Raw genomic sequence first — 27,046 nt, forward strand, 5'->3', positions numbered from 1 at the left:
ACTATTGAGTTATGGAGTGGGTGGGGGTGGGGGGTGGGGACTCTGAAGCAGAGCAGACCTGCAAGACAAAAACCTGGCTTTTTGAAGATGTACCCGAGGATTATGAAGCAAAAAAAAAATCTCACAACTGAAACATTTTGCTTGGCCAAGTCCTATAATCTGCCATTTGTGAAACAGCGTGAAAGTAGCCCACTCCACACACACACACACACACACACACACACACACACACACACACACACACACACACACACACACACACACACACACACACACACACACACACACACACTAGAGCTGTGTTTCATCAACACTTATAGCACCATATGAAAAATGCTGATGTTTAGGTAGTTATCCTAAACCTAAACCTCTGTTTCTACTGTTCTACATAAAACCAACCAGTTGAAGTAATTGCAGATTGAGGCTTTAACCTTTTTTGCTTTTTTGAAATACCCCAAGATCATTTGGGTTTATTGGGAGATGCGTCTGAACATGTATTCTATTGCTATTTGGCCACTTCAAATACTGTTAATTCTTAAAATAACTGACAACCGAAAATAGCCGCTCTACAAGCTTACAACGTGGCACGTTGCGAGGCGCTGTGAGCTTGTAGATCGGCTATTTCCGGTTGCGTGACATGCTTTCCCATAGAAGACATCGTCTCTGTCCGGTGGAAACCTCATATGTCCAAAACTGTTACTTTTCAGGATTCAAATTCCTAAATAGCAAAAGTAACAGATCTACGAGCTCGAAATGCGTCGCTTCGCGCCGCATTTCGAGCATGTAGATCTGTTACTTTTGTTAAGTTAAAATATGGTTAAAATATGGAGATAAGAGGTTTCTGCCCAACAGCAACAACATGCTGGCTTCTATGGAATCCAATTGACTGAAATGAGTCTGAAGTTGAATCCACACGGTTACCTTGGTAACGGGCAGCTCCTTGGACTTGGACTCAAACAGCTGCTCCAGCTTGGACGTGTCCAGCTTGACCGGCTCCAGCCTGGACCACAGGGACTCCTTGCAGCGTCGGGGCGTCTTGCACTGCCAGTCCACCGGCCGCACCTCGTTCCAGAACAGACGGATGGTCTTCTTCTTCTTCTGGAAGAGCGGCGAGGCGTCTCCTCCTCCCCCCCCCCCCTCCTCCTCGGCTCAGCTGGGGGGACGGCGGGGGGAAGGGCGCCATGAACGGAGGGGGCGGCGGCATGGTGGGGGGCGGCGGGCAGCCGAACGGGGGCGGCGGGCAGCCGAACGGGGGCGGCGGCAGCGCAGAGTTGCACAGGGGGGGGAGGGGCGGCGGCGGCGGCAGCAGCAGCAGGTGCTGTCCGGAGCCCATCAGCAGCACGCCGTCCAGGTCCAGGATGTCGCGGTCGTCCTCCTCGCCCAGGTCGGTGAAGTCCATCTCCTTGATGCGGAGCTCCCTGGGGGCGGCCAGCAGCTGGTCCCAGATGTGGTCCGACTCCTTCTTGGGCGGGAGGGGCGAGGAGGCGCGGGGCTGAGGCTGCTGCTGCTGCTGCTGCTCTTTGGAGGAGGGAGGCTCGAACTCCGGCGGAGACGTCAGGCCCTTGACCAGGTCTCCGAACTTCTCGGCCACCGCCCGCACGTTGCCCTGGTTGTCCAGGTGTCCCACCTGTAGGCATGGGACGGACGATTATCATTTATTATCATTTATCGTGATCGGACGAAAAAAAAACGCTCACAATAATGGTATCGTGGAGATTTTAAATGATGGTGAAATTTTCCTCCGTCATGCGTCCTTTAACTTTTTCTGAGCCTCATATCCGGTACCACTTAAAGCCTCAATGCTTAGTAAAACGGACCTGCAAAGAGAGTTCTCTCTTTTTTTCCCCACTCTACACCAAGCTTGTAGATTGTCTTTTTTTTGTGAAGAGATTTTGGGCCCTATTTTCCCCGGTGCCTTACCCATTATCCCTAAACTTCTTTGCAATTTTGTACTATTTTTAGTTTAGTTCAACTAGACGATCTACATCGACACGTTGTGAGCTTGTAGATTTTGAACTATTTGAAAATGTTTTTAAAAATAGTAACAAATTGCAAATAAGTTTAGGGATAATGGGTAAGGCACCGGCGAAAATAGGGCCCAAAATCTAAAAAAAAAAAAAAAAAAATCACACCCAGTGTGAAGTGGGCGGTGTCTTGCTAGCTAGTGTGTGATTCACAATGTGTGATTCACTAAAAAAAAAACATAAATGTGTTTTTTTTAAGTGCATAGTCCTATTTATAGGGCTATGCACATGTGTCATGTTTAGACTGTGATTGGCCAATCACGGTGCAGGGTTAGGGGGGTACACTGGTGGCCAATCACAGCGCAGGATTTGGTGTGCAAATATCCAAACCTCACATATAGGGGCGGTTTCACCGCCCAAAAACTCCAGAATAGTGAGTGAACAGCACAATAGCTGCTGTGTCCAGAATAGGGATGCCGGGGGTTCAAGTGGTTAATAAAAGTGCCATTTTAAGAATTTTAAGCACATGTTGATGAATATAGTTAATCGCAATTATTTTGGCCACAACTATGACGACATGACATTTTCACATGGTCCCATCCCTGACTCCCCACCTCCATCTTCTTGACGCTGTCCTCCCTGGCCTGCCGGTGCGCCTCCAGGGTGCAGATCCTGCTGGCCAGGCTGGTGACCTCCGTCTCCCTCCTCTCGTCCTCGTCGTCCTCTGTGCATTTCTTCTCTCTCTCCGACTCGGCCAGCTTTCCCTCTCCGTCCTCGCCGGAGGCCTTCTGGGCGTACAGCATGTCCAGCATGAAGCGCTTGTTGTTCAGGATCTTGTCGTCGGCGTCCGCGTCCTTCGCGCACTGCGTCCACTGGCCTGTTTGTCAAAGGGGGGACAAAAAGGTAGAATTTTAACCACAGGGATTACATTACATTACATTACATTACATTACATTACATTACATTACAGTCATTTAGCAGACGCTTTTATCCAAAGTGACTTACAATAAGTGCATTCAACATAGGTAGGGAACAAAACTACTAATCACCAGAAGTCTTAAGTGCATTTTCTGCTAAAACAAGCAACTAAGAGTATACCTAGCGGCGCGCTAAGGTAAAAGTGCAATATATCAGCTACCTACTTTCTTAAACAGATGAGACAAATAGCAAAATCAAATGAGCAAGAGCTAAAACAAATAAGTGTATCGACTGAACAAGATCCAATAAAACAAGAGTTCGTACAACTAGTTAACAACAAGTAGGCAAGGCGAAGAGGAAGGGTAGTGTTTCCTGAAGAGGTGGGGTTTCAGCCTGCAGCGAAAGATGGCCAGTGACTCAGCTGTCCTGACATCAGTGGCGAGTTCATTCCACCACTGTGGGGCCAGAACAGAAAAAAAGCTGTGACCGTGTAGATCGGCCAGAAGGACCACTAAGCGACGAGGCAATCAGTCGCCCCGAGGTGGCAAGGGATCCAAGAACATTTCCACGCCAAGGAACCTCACATAGCCATAGCCTCTGGGCCCCCTATATTGTGAAATAGGGTCAATTCAAAAAATAAAAATATAATAATATTAATTGTGAAAGTAGCCTATCTAAATGTGACCACATTTGACTGGGGTTGAGTCAGCGATAAATGTAACTGTGTTGTTGTCTCCGCCAGGCCGAAAGGCATGGCGAGAGAGTATGTTTTGCCCCCTGTCCGTCCGTCCGTGTGTCCGTGTGTCCGTCCGTCATTCTGTCATTTTGTGTACAGCTAATCTCCGGCACCGTTGGCTTGATCGCAGCGAAACTGTGCACACACACTCCCTGGATGCCAGAGCAGAACCTCTGCCCCAAATTTTTCAAATTAGCCTTTTATAGCGCCACCAGGAGGCCACTTTTTGCAAAACACATTTCTTGACAGTACTCCTACAGATTTTATCCAAACATCACGCAAATCAGTATACAGTATCTCTATAGTCATGTGATCAACACGGATCTGTCCAATTTCATATTTCATCCTGATTGGCTAAGGTTGGCTTCCAAAGTTTGCAGGATTGCTCCGTTTTCAACAAAATGCCTCAAATCATGAACGCAGCTTGCGATTTCCGTGAGATTTCACACGCACATTCCCACTAGGCCAAGGAAGAAATGCCACTTGAAAATGTTCAAATCAGCCTCATGGTGGCGCTATAAATGGACGATTTGTGTTTTTAACTATAACTACACCGATCTGCATGAAACTTTGCACGCACACTCCCTAGAGGCCAAGGAAAAACAACTGCACTGCATTTTTCACATTTGCCTTTCATAGCGCCACCAGGAGGCCGACTTATATAAAACACATTTTTTGATATTAAGCCTTCAGAATTTATCCAAATTTCACGCACATCGGTACACATGATCTCTATAGTCATGTGATCACGATGGATCTTTTAAAATGTTCATATTCCATCCTTATTGGCTAACATTGAAATCTAAAGTTTGCAGGAGTGGCCCGTTTTGAACAAAATGCCACAAATCATGAATGCAGCATCCGATTGTGGTGACACTTTGCACGCACATTCGCACTACATTGAAGAACAAATGCCACCATTTTAACATTGCCCTATTATAGTGCCACCAGGAGGCCAATTTTGCAACACTTTTCATATTTTTTTTATACTCCTACAAATTCAAACATCATGCAAATCGGTACACATATAGTCAAGTGATCAAGATGGTTCCGTCAAATTTTTCATATTCCATCCTGATTGGCTAATTCCGAACATTGCTGCCCCACAATAACCTACCTGACCTGGCGGAGACCTGTGCTCCGAGGAGCACTTTTTCTAGTTTTACATTCTTTTGCCTAATAATCAATCAATCAATCAATCTAGCATTTTTTCATTTTCTTTTTTTCATGTCATATGAAAGCAGGGAAAACTGAGGATTTGGTTGGCAATGCTAGCAAATACTAGCTCTAACCTTATATTTTACCACACGTTTATGCATTTATTTCATATTTATGTCGATTTACGCTCTGACATTTATGTCAGACATACTCTAGTATGTGAAGAGTCTAACTGGGCTATTAACTCATTTTGGATAAAAAAAAAGTTTTGTGCAAAAAAAAAAAGTTGTTCTGCTTTCCTGAAGCAAGGGCACCAGCAAGATGACAGTCCTACAGTCAAAAATGGTCACAAATGCTCACAAAGCGTTGCCCCCCCCCCCGTGGCAACCCTAGTGTTATAGGTAACCTATTAACCAAGAGGTGTGCATGGTTGAGCTGCATTTGGCATTTCAGCAGCCTCTGGTGGACAGATTTGGGGACAGCTTCACACATACAGACAAGGACAGCTTCATTACAAAAGCTTTGAACTCTGACCTTCACTTTGTCTCACTGCTAAGTTTAAAAGAGACAAGAAAGATCAGTGAATACACTAAAGGCACAAAACGTGTCTTAAAAGAAATAAAGTGCTTGTTCTTGGAAAGTGCAAACAGTGCACAGGCTGAAAAAGAAGGTGCAATAATATATATCGTCGCTGTCGGGCACAAACCTCTTATCTACATATTTACAAACAAGCTCGAAACAAGGCGCGAAGCGACACATTTTGAGCTTGTAGATCTGCTACTTTTGCTATTTTACCGTTTTGGACATATATGAGGTTTCCAACCGACAGAGACGATATTTTTCTGTTCTGAGAAAATGCAAAAAGTGTACAAGCTAAAGAAAAGGAAGTGCAATAATACTTTGTCTGTTCTCGTAAAATGTTTTCTGTGTGATATGTAATGACATTCAGGGGAAGAACAATATCAAGCCGTTTCCCACCTGCTTCGACGTCATTGGTCAGTTTCTCCTCCCGCTCCTCCCTCTCCAGCGTGCTGCTGGCCGAGGAGATGCTGGACGCCGAGCAGTTGTCCTTCTCGTTCACCTCCTCGTTCTGACGCTCCTTCTCACTGAGGAGCACGCTCTCCTCCATCGCCTGCCCCTCCTCCTCCTCCTCCTCCAGTTCCACCATTTCCACGATCTCCACCTCCTCTCCCTCCTCTTCCGACCCTCCTACCATCACCACCTCCACCACCTCCACTACCTCCACCACCTCCTCCACCTGTCCCATGGCCGCCACCTCCTTCCCCGACGGCCTCCTTCTGTCCGCCGTCGTCGTCTCCTTCTCCTTCTCCTCCTGGACCTCCTCGTTCCTTCCTAGCTTCACCTCCGCGTGCCTGATGTCGCACGCCGCTAGCTCCGTCCGTCTGCTTCCCCTCTGCCTCGCCTCGGCCTTCGTCGTCGTCGTCTCCGTCTCGTCTGCTGCGTCCTCCTCCTCCTCCTCCACTTCCGTCCGCTGCTCCTCCTCTGGCCTGGCGGGAGGCGCGGCGGGGGGAGGAGGAGGCTCACAGGCCGACGTTGCTCCTGCTGCTCCCGCCGTGCTGCTCCTGGTTCTAGACGACGGCAGGTCAAGGTTTGGCTCCGAGACGAGGCGCTCCGTTCCTGGAAGAGCAGAGCCATAACAGGCAGCGGGTCAGACGAGCCTGTGGGGGAATGTTCTCCCTCTGGGCTGAGCTTTGATTCATCAGCGTCCAGCAGAACAGCGGAGAACTTAACCTTTTCTTGGAGCTCTGGACCACTAGCATAATATCGCTGCTGTCGGGGCAGAAACCTCATCTCTCCATATTCTAACTTTTTGTGTTTTTTCCCCCGTAAATTAACGCCCTACTTGATCATACTACAGCGTCACACAAAAGCACCTAAAGTAGCAGATCTAGAGCTTGTAGATCTGCTACTTTTGCTACTTTGTAACAGTTTTGGACATATGAGGTTTTCCACCCGACAGAGACAACATGCCAGATTATTCAAACAATCCTCGAGGACCACCCCACCCCACCCTCCCCACATCTATATATTTAGTATTTATGAAGGCATAACATTCAGTCATTTCTATTTTATTGTATTTTTTTTAATTTATTCATATTTAACATTAATGATCTATCTTGAAGCCGGATTTATTACTTAAGGTGGGCTCACACTACAAGATAATGTAATGACACTACAGGATAAACAGGGATATTTCAATCTGGGGGGGGGTCCGCTACCCCAGCCTAGATCGAGAGCGATTATCGCGCAAGATTATCCTCTAGTGTGATTAAACCTCTCCATTTGCTCACAGACGATCCGGGCCATCCCGATCATTTCCCCGACACGTGTGATATTTATCTGGATGATCGCTACTGTCCTAGTGGGACGGCACGGGATACATTGTGAGCTTGTAGATCAGCTATTTTTGGGTGCATGACACTGTGTGCAACAAAGTAGCCTACATTTTCGTAAATTTGATGGACTTTTGATACATTTTACAAAATGTGCAATAGATATTCATCAAAACCTTTCCCATGGACCGGCTGTAATTATGCCATGGACCATTAACCACTAACTGGAGTCTCTCAGGGCTCTATACTGGGGTCTTTTCTGTTTTCTGTTATTGTGTATATCGACAAGCTCACAACGTGTTGAAGCTTTCCCCACAGTACGGAAGCTGGGGTTTAACTGGTTAATGGTCCATGGACCACTGGTTGAGAACCCCAGTGACCGACCCTCAGAAACACTGTTGTTTCCTGTCCAAACGGCGTCCAGCGACAGCGACCGTCGTTCTTAATGAAGGTGATGAAATGTGTCAAATCGGACCAAGGGGTCATTTACTTCCAGAAAACACCACACAGTATATGGTGATTTATGACCCAAACGTGCGTGTTAAGCCGCAGTGTAAAGAGTTGAGAAATCGCTTGATATACACGAGCAGATTTGTATAAAGTAACCATTTCCTATTAAATTAAACTGAAGTAGGTGGCCATCAAAGTAATCGCTTTATTCGTGTAAACCACAATATTGAAAGATATGGAAGATAAAACGGTCAGTCAGACAAACACCATCTGCTCTGCTTGTAGAACAGGAATGTAAGTACATTACACTATACACTACATACATAAACACATGCAAATGAATCATAGGGATTGCAAAACACCAAAAGCTATGCAATCAACTACATACTGTAAGTATGAAAGCCAACACAGGCCTAAACACTCAATCATTTTTTTGTTCCACTTTTTCCTAGAGCAGCTTTTCTTCTCAAATATTTTTTACACTGATTTTAACCCATAAAAACACGTCCGTGTCATTTTAAGATTTCTTTGGCTATTCAAATATAGCAGATAATACAAAGCTCATAGCGCGGTTATGAGCTTGTATATCTGCTATTTTTGAAAAAACAACCGTGAAAATGTGTGCAAATCTTTGAATATATTATACAGTATACATTTTTAACTCAAATCTTTGCTTCCACGGGGTCCCTGGAACAACATATTTTGAGATGGGGGTCCGCGACCAAATACATATAATTTTGGGGGTCCTTGACATGAAACAGTTTGAGAACCACTGATTATAGCAACATAAGTTTTTTCAAAAAACTGTTAGGATATAGAAGACATTTGTAGAATCCCCCCAGAAGCAAAGATTTGAGTTACAGAATGTTCGCTTTGAAATACATATATTCAGAGACTTGCACACAATTTTCAAGATTTTTCAAAAAATAGTAGATCTACAAGCTCATAGCGCGCTATGAGCTTGTATATCTGCTATTTTTGAATAGCCAAGAGTATAAAATAATGGTTAAAGCTAAAAAATCAGACGCGTAACTTCCCGGTCTTAATGGGTTAACAGTCAAGCAGTTTATTTTTTCCAACGAGTGCTCTCCTTTGCCAGCAAACATCCAGCTGATTCTAATTTGAATGCGAGAATAACCCGCCAAGCGCTAATACCCGACCCAGCGTCTATGACAGGTGGACATTAAGAGACGCTCGTTGCCAATATTGTCAGCGGTACTGGCCAGGAGTTCCAGCTCCGCGGGCCAACAGCCCCCCAACCCACCCACCCACCCACCCATGTGTGGATCTGGAATGTGCAACGTACGGCTAAAGCTATTAGCTGCTTTATTTTCCAAAATGGAGAGAGGACCAATTTTTCATTAACGGAAACACACAGCACACACAGTACAATCTGCCGTGTTTAATGTATCACTTTCAGAGTAGAGAAATTCAATACTTTGTCGTACAATGGTGCAGTGTAAAAAAAATAGCTGATCTACAAGCTCACAATGCATCGCATCACAACACGTTGTGAGCTTGTTAATGTGATATTTTTGGCTATTTGGAGAACTTTTTGTCATCTGTAAAGACAAAACAAAATCTGAAAAAACATTAACCCCCTAACAGTAACAGTATTTACCTCAGACAGACTCCATTTTAGCCCGTAGCACATGCCGTAGCACTTTCCCTAGTTGACGACCTTGCAGGCTTAAGCAAAGGTTCAAATGGAATTTAGATAACGTTATTTACACAGATGCCAGGTTCATTTGTTGACCTGGCATCCTATATTTGTGTAGTTTCAATGTACAGATTATTTCGTTTTTGGATATTATACTGTCTAGACTGATGCTAGGTTCTTGGTTTACCTATGATCCTAGCTTACTGGGGCACTACACTGTCTCTATGCATTTGATGTATTACCCCTTGCTTACCGTAAATCGTTCCGGTTTAAGAGCGTGTTCTAAATAGAGCACCAAAGTCTGACATCACTGCCGCTAGAGGGTGCTGTCCCCCTGGTTCGAGGCTTTATTTTTTGTGTCGATATCCCCATAGAGGAATCTTAGATCACGTCATATAAGAACTGTGTTCCAAACATAAACACACCACCCCGGCGTTTCTGTCAGGGGGGTGGCTCTGCATCGTTTAGGATATGCATTCATATTTGATACAGCCTGTTTCTGGTGAAAATGGAATTAATTCTGCCTTAAAAGTCTCAAGAACTACACTTCCGGGTTTGAAATCACTGTCCCTGCTGCAGCCGCGTTCATGGGAAATGTAGTCTTTGGGTGGTTTGACTCGTTTCCAGCGTTGATTGTGTTACTCTTTGGGTAAATGTGTACATTTCCACCTTCAGTCGATGCTTCATATCCATATGAGTAAAATCGCCAGGGTGGTGTGTTTATTTTTGACGTGATCTCAGATGGGGATATCAACACAAAAAATAAAGCCACAAACCAGGGGGACAGCGCCCTCTAGTGGCAGTGACGTCAGGACTTCGGTGCTCTATGCCATTGGTTCTCAAAGTGGGGTCCGGGGACCCCCAGGGGTCCTTGGGTGTGTTCCATGGGGTCCCCAGCAAAATGTGTTAATATAGCATCACAATAACTTTAACCACTTTAACCTTTTATACTTTGGCTATTCAAAAATAGCAGATATACAAGCTCATAGCGCGGCACCGAGTGCCGCGCTACGAACTTGTAGATCTGCTATTTTTGAAAAATTGTGAAAAGTTCTGCAAATCTTTTGAATATAATATTTTTTTAAGCGAACATTTGTAACTCAAATCTTTGCTTCTGGGGGGTCCCTGGAACAAAACATTTTTACATGGGGGTCCGTGGCCAAATACATATCATTTTGGGGGTCCTTGACATGAAAAGGTTTGAGAACCACTGCTCTATGCGTACACGGTAAATTGTAAAAGTGTACCTAACGTCGGAGGCGGGGCGGCGACCGTGTCCTCCTGCGAGACCACCGAGGAGGGCGTGGTGCAGCGGGAGGCGGAGCGACTGGAAGGGGTGGGGCTCAGGCACAGGGTGATCTCCGTGCGCCCCCTGCTGGCGGTGGGGGCTCTGGCGGTGCTGCTGCTGCTGCGCGCCTCCCTATCAAACTCCTCGCCGGCCAGCCTCTCCACCGTCTTGTACCTGCAGGAGAGGAGAGGGAAGGAGGACATCTTTAACCCATTAAGACCTGAGAAGATTCTAGAAATGTCTTCTAAAATTTCTAAATCCTAAAAAAAAATTGAGAAAAAAAACCAATTTATTTTTTCCTCGATTTTTCAAAAATAGCAGATCTACAAGTTCATAGCGCGGCACTCGGTGCCGCGCTATGAGCTTGTATATCTGCTATTTTTGAATAGCCTAAAGAAATCTAAAGTGACACAGATGCGTTCCAGGTATCAATGGGTTAAGGTGGGAGTTCATCCTCTGTCAGCGGGGACTGCACCCTGCGTCCAGACATACAACATGTGTTAAACCTTTTTTAATGTCAAACTTTTATGCCTCTGCCAGCCGACAGCTGAGAGTTAAAGGAGTAGTTCAACCAAAAAGTCTCTCCATGAATTCAATGCTTCATGGGGTGTGTAATTGATAGAAAAAGTTGGTGAACTACTCCTTTAATGGAAACGAAACAGAGTTACAGACCCATAAGGGTCCATTTGGTTCCGATCAATCAATCAATCAATCAATCAATCAATCAATCAATCAATCAATCAATCAATCAATCAATCAATCATTCAGCTGGGGCCCCCCTGGAACCTGCTCAAGGACCCTTGGGGGTCCTCGGACCCCACGTTGAGAACCAAGTGTCTTAGTGAGATTTATGTTTAATATAGATATATATAGATGATAATAAATGAAAATCCCAGGACTGGAAAAAAGGTGAGTGGGGTTTTAGAAACCCTGCTATATATCACACATCTAAAGGGTGATGTTACACGTCCTTGTGCATTTGTGTGGCCACGCGCTCACACACGCACGCACGCACGCACAGCTGCATATACACACACACACACACACACACACACACACACACACACACACACACACACACACACACACACACACACACACACACACACACACACACACACACACACACACACACACACACACACACACACACACACAAGCCCTCGTTATCTGGACCGGATCCATCCCAAAATGCAATTACACACCTCTGTGTGGTGGTGATGGGGACGTCTTAATGCCGAGCAGGCCTGCAGGGGCCCAGACACCTATAACTCAGCCCTCAGGCTGCATGGGTGCAACGCACCCACACATCTGCTACCCATTTATAAATAACATATCAAAGCGTTTACACACTTCTCTAAGGTTTTTATGGGCTTCAGTGTTCACTGTTGCAACACCGTGGTGAACCCCCCACCCACCCCACACCCACCCCCCACGTTGGAGATTACAACAGTCTCACCTCTCTTCTCTGGCGTGTCGGTTCTCTTCTCTCTTGTCCACATAGTCTCGACTGAGAGAGAGAGAGAGAGAGAGAGAGAGAGAGAGAGGGAGAGAGAGAGAGAGAGAGAAACAGAACGTTCATATATTAAGTTATCTTTGTTCATATTATGTACATTTTATAACAGCGAAAAGCACAGCTGGTGTGTAATTCTTTTGGTAAGTTTAGACATCTCTGTTTACATGATGTCTTTATTCTAGAAAGGCTACGTGTATAATTAATGGATTGATTGAATATACATTTACAGTATAATTTTTGGAGAGAGAGAGAGAGAGAGAGAGAGAGAGAGAGAGAGAGAGAGAGAGAGAGAGAGAGAGAGAGAGAGAGAGAGAGAGAGAGAGAGAGAGAGAGAGAGAGAGAGAGAGAGAGAGAGAGAGAGAGAGAGAGAGAGAGAGAGCAGAAGACAGAAGAGTTAGAAGTGATGTTTAACTTTGGTAGAGCTCTCTGGTTGTATCAGTAACTACCTTGTCATGATGTAAGTCCAGGTGTTGTCTATCACATGTGTCTGTCTGTCTATCACATGTGTCTGTCTGTCTATCACATGTGTCTATCTGTCTATCACATGTGTCTATCTGTCTATCACATGTTTCTGTCTGTCTATCACATGTGTCTATCTGTCTATCACATGTGTCTATCTGTCTATCACATGTGTCTGTCTATCACATGCGTCTATCTGTCTATCACATGTTTCTGTCTGTCTATCACATGTGTCTATCTGTCTATCACATGTGTCTGTCTGTCTATCACATGTGTCTATCTGTCTATGTGTCTGTCTGTCTATCACGCGTGTCTATCTGTCTATCACGTCTATCTGTCTATCACATGTGTCTATCTGTCTATCACATGTGTCTATCTGTCTATCACATGTGTCTGTCTATCTGTCTATCACATGTGTCTGTCTGTCTATCACATGTGTCTATCTGTCTATCACATGTGTCTATCTGTCTATCACATGTGTCTGTCTATCTGTCTATCACATGTGTCTGTCTGTCTATCACATGTGTCTATCACATGTGTCTGTCTGTCTATCACATGTGTCTGTCTGTCTATCATATGTGTCTGTCTGTCTATCACATGTGTCTGTCTGTCTATCACATGTGTCTATCTGTCTATCGCATGTGTCTGTCTGTCTATCGCATGTGTCTGTCTGTCTATCACATGTGTCTGTCTGTCTATCACATGTGTCTATCTGTCTATCGCATGTGTCTGTCTGTCTATCGCATGTGTCTGTCTGTCTATCACATGTGTCTGTCTGTCTATCACATGTGTCTGTCTGTCTATCACATGTATCTATCTGTCTATCACATGTATCTATCTGTCTATCACATGTTTCTGTCTGTCTATCACATGTGTCTATCTGTCTATCCAGCCTGATCTCCAGAGATTACCGTAACATTGCACGGAACGAGTGCACTTCATTCCGTGGATAGCCGCCTCGGAACTCCCGAATTGCGTGCATATGTACGGCGAGTCCCACGGTGGGCGTAACCAGTCGCAACCCGGAAAAACCCGGAAGCAGAGCAGTCCCCACAAAAAAAATTACGATTCTGTGCCTATCGGTACATAACTCAAACGGCGCTGAGTAGGCACAGGCGAACGTCACACCGTTCAGGACGGCAACTCGGTCGCCTTAGCTCCCTCGGTGGTCCTTCACGGGGTGACAGTTCGCCTGTGACTGCGCGCCTCCGAAATGGTTTTGTCACAAAGGGAGCGCCGTACATATGCACGCAATTCGGGAGTTCCGAGGCGGCTATCCACGGAATGAAGTGCACTCGTTCCGTGCAATGTTACGGTAATCTCTGGAGATCGGGTTGGTCTATCACATGTATCTATCTGTCTATCACATGTTTCTGTCTGTCTATCACATGTGTCTATCTGTCTATCACATGTATCTATCTGTCTATCACATGTTTCTGTCTGTCTATCACGTGTGTCTGTCTGTCTATCACATGTGTCTGTCTGTCTATCACATGTGTCTATCTGTCTATCACATGTGTCTGTCTGTCTATCACATGTGTCTGTCTATCACATGTGTCTGTCTATCACATGTGTCTGTCTATCACATGTGTCTGTCTGTCTGTCTATCACATGTGTCTGTCTGTCCATCACATGTGTCTGTTGCTTCTGTGCTCTGAGGTCCAATAAGACCCATTCACTCTCATTGTAGGTCTCAGAATCTCACTCAAGCACACAAACACATTCTGTCACTATATTAAAAACAAAGCTAGTCCTGGTATGTCATTTGGGGAAAGTGAATGGTTTCAATACAAAATAGATTTTCATGCCGCTATAGTTTAAAGTTGTCTCCATATATGGCCATGTTGTGACACCCACCCACGGTCCACTGTCCCACAAAGGCATTTTAATATAGGAAGACATCGTTGTTGTAAATGAATGCCCTACTTGATCATACTACGGTCACACCAAATGATCAAAAGTAGCAGATCTGCAAGCCTCGAAACGCCTCAAAGCGACACATTTTGAGCTTGTAGATCTGCTACTATTGCTAATTTTGAATATGAATCCTGAAAAGTAACAGTTTTGGACATATGTCGATATGACAACATTATGTCGATATGATCATATGCTCTGTAGCACAACAAAAAAAATCCTAGCCAAATATTGAGTTGGTTTAGGTTTTTACGTTTTAAGAGCTGCTCCAACATGCCAGGTGAATGGAATCATCACTATACCTCTGGTTCCTCGCTCAGGGTGAACAGAAGCAAACGAGATAAAGATGATTGACGACATTTGGACTTACTTGAAGCGGTTCCTTTCTTCCCTCTCGATCCTCTGCAGGCGCTCCTCTCTCTCCGAGCGCCTCCTCTCTCTCTCGGCGGCGAGCGACTCCTGGTGCTGTCTGTAGGAGGAGGTGAGCAGGCCTCCTAGAGAAGGTCTGAGACAAAACAAACCAAAATCAGTATTTCTTCTCCGATTCATCGTTACGTTTGCTTTGACAGGAAAGAAAAGGACGGGGTCGTGACAACACAAAGATGTTCAAACATTGTGAGCTTCTATATCGGCTATTTTTGTTTAATTTAATTTGTATAATTATAATTTTTGTTGTGTTTTTTACCCCTTTTTTTCTCCCCAATTTAGTCTTTCTGCCAATTAACCCATTAAGACCTGGAACGCATCTGTGTCACTTTAGATTTCTTTGGCTATTCAAAAATAGCAGATATACAAGCTCATAGTGCCGCGCTATGAGCTTGTAGATCTTCTATTTCTGAAAAATATTGATAACAATTTTTTTTAGTTTTTTTTTCAAAAAACTGTTAAGATTTAGAAAACATTTTTAAGAATCGCCTCAGGTCTTAATGGGTTAATTCCTCCCGCACACACTTTGCTGTGTTGTCACTGCTGTCGCATCCTACTGACTCACCTGCCAGCGAGGAGCCCCCACCGGGAGGACGTAGAGCCTTCGCCCCAAAACTCCTCCCGTCCAACACTCCCGGCCGGCTGACAGGCTCCGCCCCCAGCCCGTAGGATTACGTGCAGTGACAATTATCTCCGTCCCCTCCCCCGAACACAGGCCAGCTGTGTTCATATATAGACGCTCGACAAAGCCGGATGCACCAGGTGTGGATTCGAACCCACAACCTACGCAGTGGTGGCAGGTATTTTATTTGAAAATAGCTCACAACGCGTCGCATCGCGACGCGTTGTGAGCTTGTAGATCTGCTATTTTCAAATAGCTGATGTATATGTTAAAGTGCTCATGTGGCCCATAGTCGCCTCTTTTGGGCTGGTTTTCCTAGACCGGGTTGCTTGTTTCTCTCACAGAATCTGGCAACACTGAGTGGTGGGCATGCAGGCACTTTACCACTGCACCACCCGAGCGCCCTGTTTTAAGTTTATTTGTATAATTTAGATATAATTCAGTTTTAGCACGAACGTGTGATGTTGAAGTCCTGGGGTTCATTCTTGGCTCAGGACCTGCGTTTCATGTCGTCAACCCTCCCCCCCCCCCCCACCCCTCCCTTCCTGTCTCACTCTGCTGCACCTTTTTAGTCATTTTAAAGGTCTTAAAAAATGACTAAAAGATCTTCTTGCGAGCTGACCTGTCGGGCTTGGCGTCTGGCGCGGTAGGAGCGGATGAACTGGCAAAGCGGTGATGGATGACGGGCGTGGCGGGGGCACTGGACATACCCTGGTGCCTGCCGGGGTATGGGGAGCCACTGCCACTGATTCTATTAAAAAGGAAAGGAAATAAATCAAATAAAAACAAAAACAAAAACCTAAAAGCTTTTGTTTTCTCCTGATGTCCAATGTCAGACCAGGGGGAACATCCATGTATTGGATAACATGCTTGTTGTTAACCAATGACCCAGTGGACCTTTAAAAGCCATTAAGACCTGGAACACATCTGTGTCATTTTTTAGATTTCTTTGGGCTATTCAAAAATAGGATATAGAGTGCCGCGCTAATAAATAAATAGAACAAATAAATATAAAATAGCAGCTTGTATATCTGCTATTTTTGAAAAATCATGAAAAGTTGTGCAAATATTTTTTTATTTTCTTGCAGACATTAGTAACTCAAATCTTTGCTTCTGGGCGTTCCTGGAACTAAATATTTTACAAATGTTCGCTTAAAAAAAATTATACAATCCAAGATGTTGCCAACGAATTTTCAAGATTTTTCAAAAATAGCAGATCTACAAGCTCATAGCGCGGCACTCGGTGCCGCGCTATGAGCTTGTAGATCTGCTATTTTTGAATAGCCCAAAGAAATCTAAAAAATGACACACAGATGCGTTCCCGCGTCTTAATGGGTTAAGCCAGAGGACAGAGCTAACTCTTGTGAATGACCGTGGCGGCGTGTCATTCGGTATAGCGTTATACCTTCAGTGATAAATGACGACCCTGCCAGGTAAACCATGCCAAGCACCCTGGCCGGGTGGTCCCTGTGTGTGAAGGTGGTCCCTGTCAAGGTGGACATGCTCAGCATGTCACTGTCAGTGTCTGTCAGCGACTGTGGAGCTAATGAGAGATGCTAACGGCCATGCAAACAGCCTGGGCACGGCGGGGATTCAACAAGGCAATCATTCACATGTTGACCTTTTTCTTCACAGCGTGTTTTTATTATACTGTCGGGGTGGAAACCTCATTATGTCCAAAAGTGTTACTTTTCAGGATTCACATTTAAAAATAGCAAAAACAACTCAAAGCTCAAAGCGTGTCGCATCGCGCCGCGTTTCGAGTTTGCAGATCTGCTATTTTTGATACTTTTGTGTGACGCCGGCTGTAGTATGACCAAGTAGGCGGTGGTGGAAAAAGTACTAAAATGTTTTACTTGAGTAAAAGTATCAATACTGCAATGTAGAAGTACTCTGTTACAAGTAAAAGTCTGGAATAAAAAAAATACCAAAAAAAAGTACTAAAGTATTGGTATCAAAATTGACTTAAAGTACCAAAAGTAAAAGGACTAAAATGTTTGAAAATAGCAGATCTACAAGCTCACAACGCGTCGCGATGCGACGCGTTGTGAGCTTGTAGATCGGCTATTTTCAAATGGCCTAGGTATAAAACAGAGCTAAATTGGTTAATGTATGTTTTATAATGTAATCATTTATATCTGCAAAGTAACTAGTAATTAAAGTTTTCAAATCATTGTAGTGGAGTAAAAGTGCAATATTTGCCTCTGAGATGCAGTAGTGTAGAAGTAAAAGTATAGACAATTGGAAATACTCCAGTAAAGTAAGAGTACCTCAACATTGTACTTAAATACAGTACTTGAGTAAATGTACTTTACACCACTGCAAGTAGGGCATTAATATATGTAAAAACACTCAAAGTTAAAGTATAGCTATGAGGTTTCTGCCCAACAGCAAAGAATAGAGGCTATGTTGAATGAACCATGCATATTTTGCCACGGAACAGCTGACTTCTGAATCAGAGCTTTCATCATTACTGGTGCATTGCCAGGGCAATGCACCAGGGGTTCCCATGATGCATTGCCTCTGAATCAGGGGTTCCAAAAAACTTTCAGCTCGAGACCCAAAAGAGGAATTGGTGTCTAGTCTCCCCAGGACCCAAATTTAGCAAAATACATTATGAATTAATCACAATTTCAAGCCAAGACTATTTCAATAGCTTACCCTTACTGTATCTACAATATCACAACGTGTCACAGAGTTGTGACGCAATAGTGAGCCTGTAGAAAAATAACCTTTCCTGTTTGTCCGTGACCCAAATTGGGGTTGTGACCCTATGTTTGGGAGACTCTGCTCTACATTATTCAAACAAAAACACTCCAGGAAAGAAGTTCAATAACAAGGCTGTGCCGCTGGTCCTGCTGGTCTTACCTTTCAGCCCAGCAGGGCTTTCTAGCTGTGGTGTAAGATGTAGGTGAGACAGCCGAGTGACTGCAGAGAGACAGCATAGTGAGGAAACAAAGAGAGAGAGAGAGACAGACAGACAGGGGACAGGGTCGGGTTAGACTCGTCCAAAAGAAAGAATATACAAGTATATTAGTCACACAGAGACGAGGGAGTGGGACACTGAGTGAGGGTAGAAGGGGTTTCCAGGATAGCTTTGACAACGAATCAGACGGAAGCAAAGACAATTATTTCTGTTTGTCAATCTCACTAAAAAGTGGCGCATTCTCAACAAAAACCCTGATATACTAAGTATTTGTAAATCCTCATAAAGCTGACTGTTTAAGTAGCTTTCCTTGGCTCGCGTTCCTCCTGCCCTCGACATACTGCATGAGGATCACTTTATTCCAGAGATGGGATCAGGGATACATGCTTGAGCTATAGCGCGGTGCCAGGTCCAACGTTTTGGCCCGCTTTCCATTCTCCGGTCTCTATTGCAACAGTTCTGCACGCCGTAACATGGACATCTAAAGAGGCACTCAAAATGTGAATTATGTTGCCCTTTATACTTGGAATTTATTTATGGACTTGTCTTGGATTAACTGCAGCGCAATGCCACAATGAAAGGCAGATGAGCAGTAAATGTCAGCGAAATGTACTGTTCTCCTCCGGAAAAAAAAAACAACCTCTGGGCTTCCAGGAGCCGAGCTAAAGGAAATGATACGTCTTTGTTGGAGAACTTCCGACGCCCTCCGTCTGTGTGACTTCAGAGATCACAAGACAAAGAAAAACAATATCTGACGAGTTTCTCTTAAGGGTTCTAAAAGGCAAAGGATAAACTGTTTTAAATGGGACAAAAGGGCTTTCTTGCAAAATAACAACAACACATGCATGCAACGTGACACAAAGCTTAGACGCCCAGCAGGGTAAAGCAAGGTGTTCATATATCCATTACTTCAACTGTAAAAGTACAAATATCAGAGACACACACACACAGAGACACAGACAGTGAGGGGGGGGAGGTGGGAGTGTGTCTTAACGGGGGGGAGGGGGATGCAATAGGTGTACTGTAAGTCACTGGTTCTCAAAGTCCGGTCCGGGGACCACTAGGGGTCCAAAGGGACGCTTATGAGGTCTGTACACTCACTCACGCTTGAAACCCCATCAGGCACGCAGGCATAAGGATGCAGCCGTTCTTACTGGCCACGCCCACGCACACGCACGGATGCTCCGCTCGCCAACATAAAAATGTGTTCTCAGACGTCCCGCTGTGGCCAGGTTTGGTGAGGAAAGTTGCGCACAATAAAGTGAGTGAGCAAAGCTTTTTTTTTTGGTGGGTTCCCAGTGTGTAAGTGCAGATTTGGGTCCAAGAGATTAAAAAAATGGTATCAAATGAAGGTCTTTGAGACTTGAAACCTTGAAATCACAGAACTAAACGTCAATGGATCCCCCATCTACACTGTGTTGTATCAGCAAACGGTCCTATAGATCCATTTGTACACTCTCGGAGTTACAGACCCGTAAGGGTCCCGTTTGGACCGCCGGGCGGTCCCACCCGGACCCCCCGGACGTTGAGAAACCAGCCACTGTACTAGCATGTGAACCGGAGGTCCTGCTCTCTACCTGAAGAGCCGCCTCTCTCCGTCCCGGCCCGCGGTCTCTCCCCTCTGGGCCCCGGCGGACACCGGGCCCTGGTCCAAGCAGGGGGGGAGGGGAGGAGAGGGAGGATGGGATGGAGGAGGGATGGGGGGAGGTGGGGAGGAGGAGGAGGAGGCCAGGGGGGAGAAGAAGGGGAAGGTGGAGGAGGAGGAAGAGGAGGAGGAAGAGGAGGAGGCTTCGGAGGGGCGGTGGCGGGGAGAGGGGCCAGGGGGGGGCGCTCTCCACGAAGAGAGAGCTGCCGAGACACGGCCAGGTTGTCGGAGGGGGGAGACAAGAAGGGCGTGGGGGCGCAAGGCCCCGCTGTGCCGAGGCGGGACGGACACGGGGGCGCCGGGCGGCCCGGGCGGCTCGGAGCCGCCGTCCGCACGCTCTCCCTCTTCCTCGGGGCCTCTGGCTTGAGGGATGAGGTTGGCCATACATTTAAAAGTCAAACACACACTAGAGGCGTCCGCTACGGCCGGGACGGCGGCGCTATGCGGGGAGGACAGGTGAGGTGTAGGGACGAAAAAAACAAGAGGGGACAAGAGTACAGGGAAAGGTCATCGTTTTAGGTTTGAAACTTGAAAGAGACCTGGATAAAAAGACAGGAGGGAGTCTATACCCAGTAAGATCCGGAGTGTTAGGGGCTCCATCTGTCGACAACTTTACTCCAAAACAACATATTTAAAATACTTCTGGCTGGATTGTCATGGAATTTTGTTGTTTCACGAGTGTCCCCATGGCCTTTCCTCTAGCGCCAACCTCAGGTAGAAATGTCAACTAGAGTTTTTGGAGACCCAAATGCCTTTCCTGTAGCGTGACACTCAAAATCACTACTGGTTGTTGTGACTTGTTAATAATGGTGCTTTATTTGATTTATACCAGCTCTGTGGCCTTGTGGTTAGAGTGTCAATCCCCAGCCGAGTCATACTATAAAAAATGGTACCTAATGCCTCCCTGCTTGGCACTCAGCATCAAGGGTTGGATTGGGGGCTATTGTCCCTGCAGGAAAACAAATAACGCACATCCTCCGTTCCTTGGTGCTGAGCCAAACTGTAAGAACAGAAATATAAGAACAAAGTCACTTCTCAACTCACTTGCTGAACGCTCCAAAGGTTTTTTATTTATTTGTGACAAACAGCAGATATACGACGTTTCGACCCTTCAGGTCTTTTTCAAGTGTAACTTGAAAAAGACCTGAAGAATGCTTTGAAGCATTCAACCAGTGAGTTGCGAGACCCGCTTTGTTCTGATATTGTCCCTGCGACACAGCACTAGCGTCATGTCCAGTGGGTGTACATGTACATGAAGCTGCCTCACGCTACAGAGACAAGAGACAGGCTCCTGAGGGGCTTTCAGACACTTTTAGTCTGGTCACACTCTCACAGTTAGACTAACACTCCGGATGTTACTGTATATGTGTACACTGGAGGGGAAACCAGTGGAGCCTAGAATACCTGCAGTGAGCGCCCTGCATAGAGGACTCAGAGACCGGAACACTCTCCTCCTCCTCTGCCTCTCCCTCATCATCGTCCTCCTCTCCCTCCTCCTCCTCATCCTCCTCCTCCTCCTCCTCCTCTTCTTCCTCTTCTCTATGGTGAAAAGGAGGGTTGGACGGATGGAGGGAGGGAGGGAATGAGGAAGAAGAAGAAGAAGAGGAAGAGAAAGAAAAAAGAAGCAGGCGGAGAGGGAGAAGAGGGAAGAGAAGAGAAATCGGACAGAGACAAACATGAAACATGAAAAACGAGACAATGACACAGTCAGAGAGAGAGAGAGAGAGAGAGAGAGAGAGAGAGAGAGAGAGAGAGAGAGAGAGAGAGAGAGAGAGAGAGAGAGAGAGAGTACACAGAGTAATGACAGAACACTCAGAAGACCCACAAAGCCTTGTTGAACCAGACAAGGACAGGATGATCAGGGTGGAAGAAAGAACGTGAAAGACTCTCATGATGGTTAGTATGTCCTTGTGATACAGACAGTGTCGTGAACCCATAAAACTACAAAACCCTGAGCGCTGAACAGTGAACCATTTTTTACATGGACACTTGATGTTGACGTGCACTTTTGTTTACTGCAGTTTTGTACATAACCCACAATGAACCACCAACCCTAAAGTCTATATAACACTCTGTAAAAATTGTTCAGCTTGTAGATGAGCAATTTTCAGTGAAGATATTTGAAGTAGAGGGAAACAATGAGTAGTATAGAGTAGAGGCCTGGACTAAGTATCTATGTTGCCGGGTAGCTCAGTCGGTAGAGCTCTCGTCTTTGGACCACGGGTTTGATCCCGGGCACCGCCAACTCAGCGTATGAGTAGCGCGGCTTGGGTGGGGCAAGTCGTGCGGTAAGTACTGGGAGCTGATGGTAGGTGTGGTGCTCCAGGGGTCTAGTGCGTCGTAACGGGGATAGAGTCCCACGTTCTCGGATGATACCGACAATAAGCCTCTTCGACCTACTTACTAGTGAGTTGACATGTTCACAGACATAAAAACAAACCTGATATAAGTTGTATTTTAAAGCGTCCAAATATTACGCAGCATGTCTAACGACTCTCAGTGGTCCGCTTCGGAGAGTCACTAAAGTATAATTTAATTAGTCAATGATCAATGGGCCGTTAATCGAACGAATGGATTTAATCAATTATATGTATTTTTTATAAAATAATCAATTCATAATCAATCTCTGTTTTGGGCTTTACATCACAACGCATCGCATCCTGATGCTTTTTATGAGATCTCGATTATTCAATTAATCCGTAAAGTTATTCGATAAAATAAATCGCAGAGAAAAATGATGGATAGTCGCTGCCTCTCTGCTCTGCGGGCCGCGCAGTCGGATGCCGGTACTGATACCGGGGTCTGGCATCCGTCGGCACACGTGGAGTCTGCGGCCGGTTTGCCATTAGGATTCCTCTCGCTTGCCTGGATTTCATTAGCAATATGGAAAACAGTGATCTTCAAAGGCGGCTCGAATTTCCTGTGCCGGGGCTGGAGGGAGCCGTCTCTCCGTATCGAATGACCCGCGGGGCTGGATTTCGACTCTATCTGCAGACCCTGAGTGCTACCAGAAATATTAGCAGGTATGCCAGTTGAAGAGACTTGTCGTTAATAATAGGGGATTAGGCTGGGCCTTTTGCGGGCGGCTATGGAAGGCAGCCTTCACTGGTGATTTGTATGGATGAACTTACTTATCACAGGGTTTTAAGACAATTCAGGCCCTGTTCTCGTCCGCCAAAGGAAAGGTCTGCCATCAACAGAGGTACAAGTGGGTGGGTTCCACAAATACTACAGTACGTGCCATCAGCAGGGACTCTGGGACAATACTATTAGTATATCTGCCACTATAGTGTGTATGGTTCAAAGATATATACAATTTACAATCATTTACAAATGTAGGTGATTTGCAAAGTGCAAGATGGGAGTAAAAGGCATGAACCCTAGTCAACAAAAAGACAGGGTAAATAGTCACGTAAAAAACGATATTAAATAGAGTTGCTGTCAAGTTGAAACCTTGTACATACAAAAAAAAAACATAAAAAGATTAAATATGAAGACACAAGGTTTCGGCCTGACAGCAACGATATAATTATACGGTATATTGCCTGTGACTTCACCCACTGACCAGTTAAACAGCAACGCTCTCTGCTTGTGTGTTTTTGTGTGTTTGTGTAGGCACAGCGGCGCGGTGATAATTTGAATTTATTATTACACCTCTACACACAAACACTGTACTGTATAATAAAATAGATTATGACAGGGTGAGATTTCAGCTAAGCTCTCTCTGTCTGTTTCAGTTCAGTGGGAACAAGGCCTATAGCTCTGCAGAGCTTCATGAACTCATATCGCTGTGTTTACAGAAGCTTCCTATTTCCCTCAGCTGCAGAAAACGTGAAGAATGTCTTTAGACAGAAAAGGGGGGAAGATTAATTTAAATGTCACTTTGTAATGGCAGGCCCCTGCTCTGGCTTTATTTTATTACTATATAATTACATTCTCTACGTTGGCCTTGGAGAGAATAGACACGTCTGTCCAAGACGGTAACATAATACGACACTGGCAGCTGAGACGTTTCCTGTGAAAGAGAAAAGAAAAGAACTCGGCAGGCCCAGAAAACATTAGCGAATCTTCTTTTTTTCTCCCCCTCCCTCCCTCCCTCCCTCTCTCTCTCAGTGACCTCTCTCTGGGTGCTGAGCAAAGACTGGCAGAGAAAATTAAAAATACACAAAGACTGAAACCGACCCTCATAGTCGACCATGTAAAGACCAAGAACCCCGGGCCAACTCCGGTGGTAAAAATGTTAGCAGGGATAAAAGGGCTGTTCACACGGGAAGCGAACTGACGCTGTCTAGTCCTTCATTTGCAGAATAAATGAGAGGCGAGCGGGGCAGGTAAGGAGGAGGCCCAGGTAATCTGAGAGGCGGAGCGACAAGCGGTGAAACCGTCGCGTTCGTGCTCGTTTCACGCTCGCCCATGACAAGAGCTGTTTTAGTTTTTTTTCTACGCAACGCGCAGCAGTGATTTAATTTGACACAGCTGAAGCCGGCATAATTCGGCTGCCGTTTACTCGCCGAGCGATTGTCTGTCTAGACGGGTCCAAGCAAGAACGCCTGTGCGTTCCCGTATGAACAGCCCCTTAATGCTGCGTTCACACCGGCAGATACAAAAGCTACGAAGCTACACAGCATATTTGTAGCTTTGTATCTTGGTAGCTGAAGTTGAGACCCTGAATGCAAGGCTAGCGATTTCAGGTGCTGGAGCCAGGCTACTTTTTTGTAGCTTTTGTAGCTGTTGTAGCTTTTGTAGCTGTTGTAGCTTTTGTAGCTGTTGTAGCTTTTGTAGCTGTTGTAGCTTTTGTAGCTTTGTAGCAGCTACAAACGTCTGATGTATCTTTGTATCTTCATGTTGCTGGCTTCTGTTGAAAAAAGATCTTTGTAGCTGCTAGTGTGAACGCATTAAGAGTTCCACGTTTCTATACTGTTTCGTTCCTCCGCCTCACCTCTCGCTGATGTCCTCGATGCGCTGGCCACCGCCGTACGGCAGGAAGCCGTTGGTGTGGGCGTGGTGGGGGCTGCTGGGGGACGCCGGCGCCGAGGCGTGGCCCCGGCTGTTCTGGAGGGAGTGTCTCCGGCTGCGCCGCCTCTCCAGGCCCAGGCCCCGCCTGTCGTTGGCCCCGCCCACGCTGGCCCGGCGGCGCTCTTTGCGGGCGGCGGGGGGCAGCTGGGTCTCCTCGTCGCCGTCTTCGTGCCGGAGCGTCATCTGGTGACGAGATGTTTCAAAGCGCCGTGGTTACGATCGCTAAATGTTAGGTTACTGTGTGAATGTCACGTAGAAAGAAGCAATAGTAACTATTAGGTCTCTAGTTAATACAGTAGTATAGTAGACTGTGTACGCTAGCAGTGGTCTCATTGTAGACTGTGTACGCTAGCAGTGGTCTCATTGTAGACTGTGTACGCTAGCAGTGGTCTCATAGTAGACTGTATATCGTTGTTGTCAGTCAGAAACCTCTTACCTCCATATTTTAACTTTGTGTTTTTTTCATAAATTAACGCCCTAATTGATCATATTACAGCGTCACACAAAAGCACCAAAAGTAGCAGATCTACAAGCTCTAAATGCGGCCATAGAGACACGTTTAGAGCCTAAATACTAACAGTTTTTTGAGAAAGAAAAACGTATGTTGCTATAATATCAATGGCTCTCAAACTTTTGGTCAAGGACCCCCCAAAATGATATGTATTTGTCCGTGGACCCCCCCCCCCATCTCAAGGTATTTTGTTCCAGGACCCCCAGAAGCTAAGCAAAATATGTATATATATACTCAAAAATGTGTGCACACATTTTCACGATTATTATTTTTTAAATAGCAGATCTACAAGCTCATAGCGCGGCACTCGGTGCCGCGCTATGAGCTTGTAGATCTGCTATTTTTGAATAGCCAAAGAAATCTAAAATGACACAGATAGGTTCCCGGATTGAATGGGTTAACTCTCAGACAGTATACAAATGTAACCAAACGGACCCGTAAAACTGTCAAGAGTTACAGACCCATAAGGGTCCATTTGGTTCCACAAACAATGAATAATTTAGCTACATGGGGACCCCCCTGGAACACCCTCCCTCAAGGACCCCCTGGGGGGGGGGTCCAGCAGTGACCTCCAGCAGCTCTCCTCTGACCTCATAGATGTTGAACTGCTCCATGAGGTCCAGGTCGGTGCCCTTACGGCTCAGGTGTCTGTGGGCCATGACCTCCATGCCCTGGTCCTCCACACAGTCCACCACGTCATAGTACTGGTCCTGGTCCGGGAGACCTGCCAGAGTCTGAGAGAGAGAGAGAGAGAGAGAGACACACACACACACACACACACACACACACACACACACACAGACACACACACACACACACACACACGAGCGCACACGCACACGCGCACGCACGCGCACGCACGCACGCACGCACGCACGCACGCACGCACGCACGCACGCACGCACGCACGCACGCACGCACGCACGCACGCACGCACGCACGCACGCACGCACGCACGCACGCACGCACGCACGCACACACACACACACACACACACACACACACACACACACACACACACACACACACACACACACACACACACACACACACACACACACACACACACACACATTACATACAATTAGAATGTGATTATAGTTCTTTAACACCTCATCTCTGTCTCATTTTAAAGGGATAGTTCACCAAAATCCCTATTTTCTATGGATTAGTCAACCCATGGAGACTTGAATTCATGGGTATTTCTTTTTTTTTTGTCACATTCCTAAGACAATATTTTGATGACCTGCAGCGGTTCTGGTAGGAGACACAAAAAGTCTCCTTTGTGTCTCCTACCGGAACCGCTGACTACCGGTCCGCTGGTCATAAAATTATTGGCTTAGGAATGTGACAAAAAAGCTAAAAATATATTTTTTTAAATGGTGAACTATCTCTTTAAGGCTTAAGACACTGGGTTCTCAACCTTTTTAACTTCAAAGACCAAAGACCATCTACACAATTGTATTGTGCTCACCGTGTCACC

At 45.8% G+C, this 27,046-nt stretch overlaps 1 protein-coding gene across 1 annotated transcript in view; it reads right to left on the bottom strand.

The window, feature by feature from the left end:
- LOC308083436 (FH1/FH2 domain-containing protein 3-like) overlaps positions 1-27,046 on the bottom strand; it is a 179,897-nt gene that overhangs the window by 26,234 nt on the left and 126,617 nt on the right. The window contains 11 exon segments of the mRNA XM_080425750.1: positions 922-1,150; positions 1,152-1,627; positions 2,579-2,841; positions 5,755-6,414; positions 10,488-10,702; positions 11,988-12,038; positions 14,788-14,922; positions 16,088-16,216; positions 18,334-18,393; positions 24,976-25,235; positions 26,154-26,297. Of these exon segments, the coding sequence (XP_080281876.1) occupies positions 922-1,150; positions 1,152-1,627; positions 2,579-2,841; positions 5,755-6,414; positions 10,488-10,702; positions 11,988-12,038; positions 14,788-14,922; positions 16,088-16,216; positions 18,334-18,393; positions 24,976-25,235; positions 26,154-26,297 (2,622 nt within the window).

Source organism: Gymnoscopelus braueri (genome assembly GCF_963280865.1).
Source record: "Gymnoscopelus braueri genome assembly, chromosome: 4".
NCBI classification, from domain to species: domain Eukaryota; kingdom Metazoa; phylum Chordata; class Actinopteri; order Myctophiformes; family Myctophidae; genus Gymnoscopelus; species Gymnoscopelus braueri.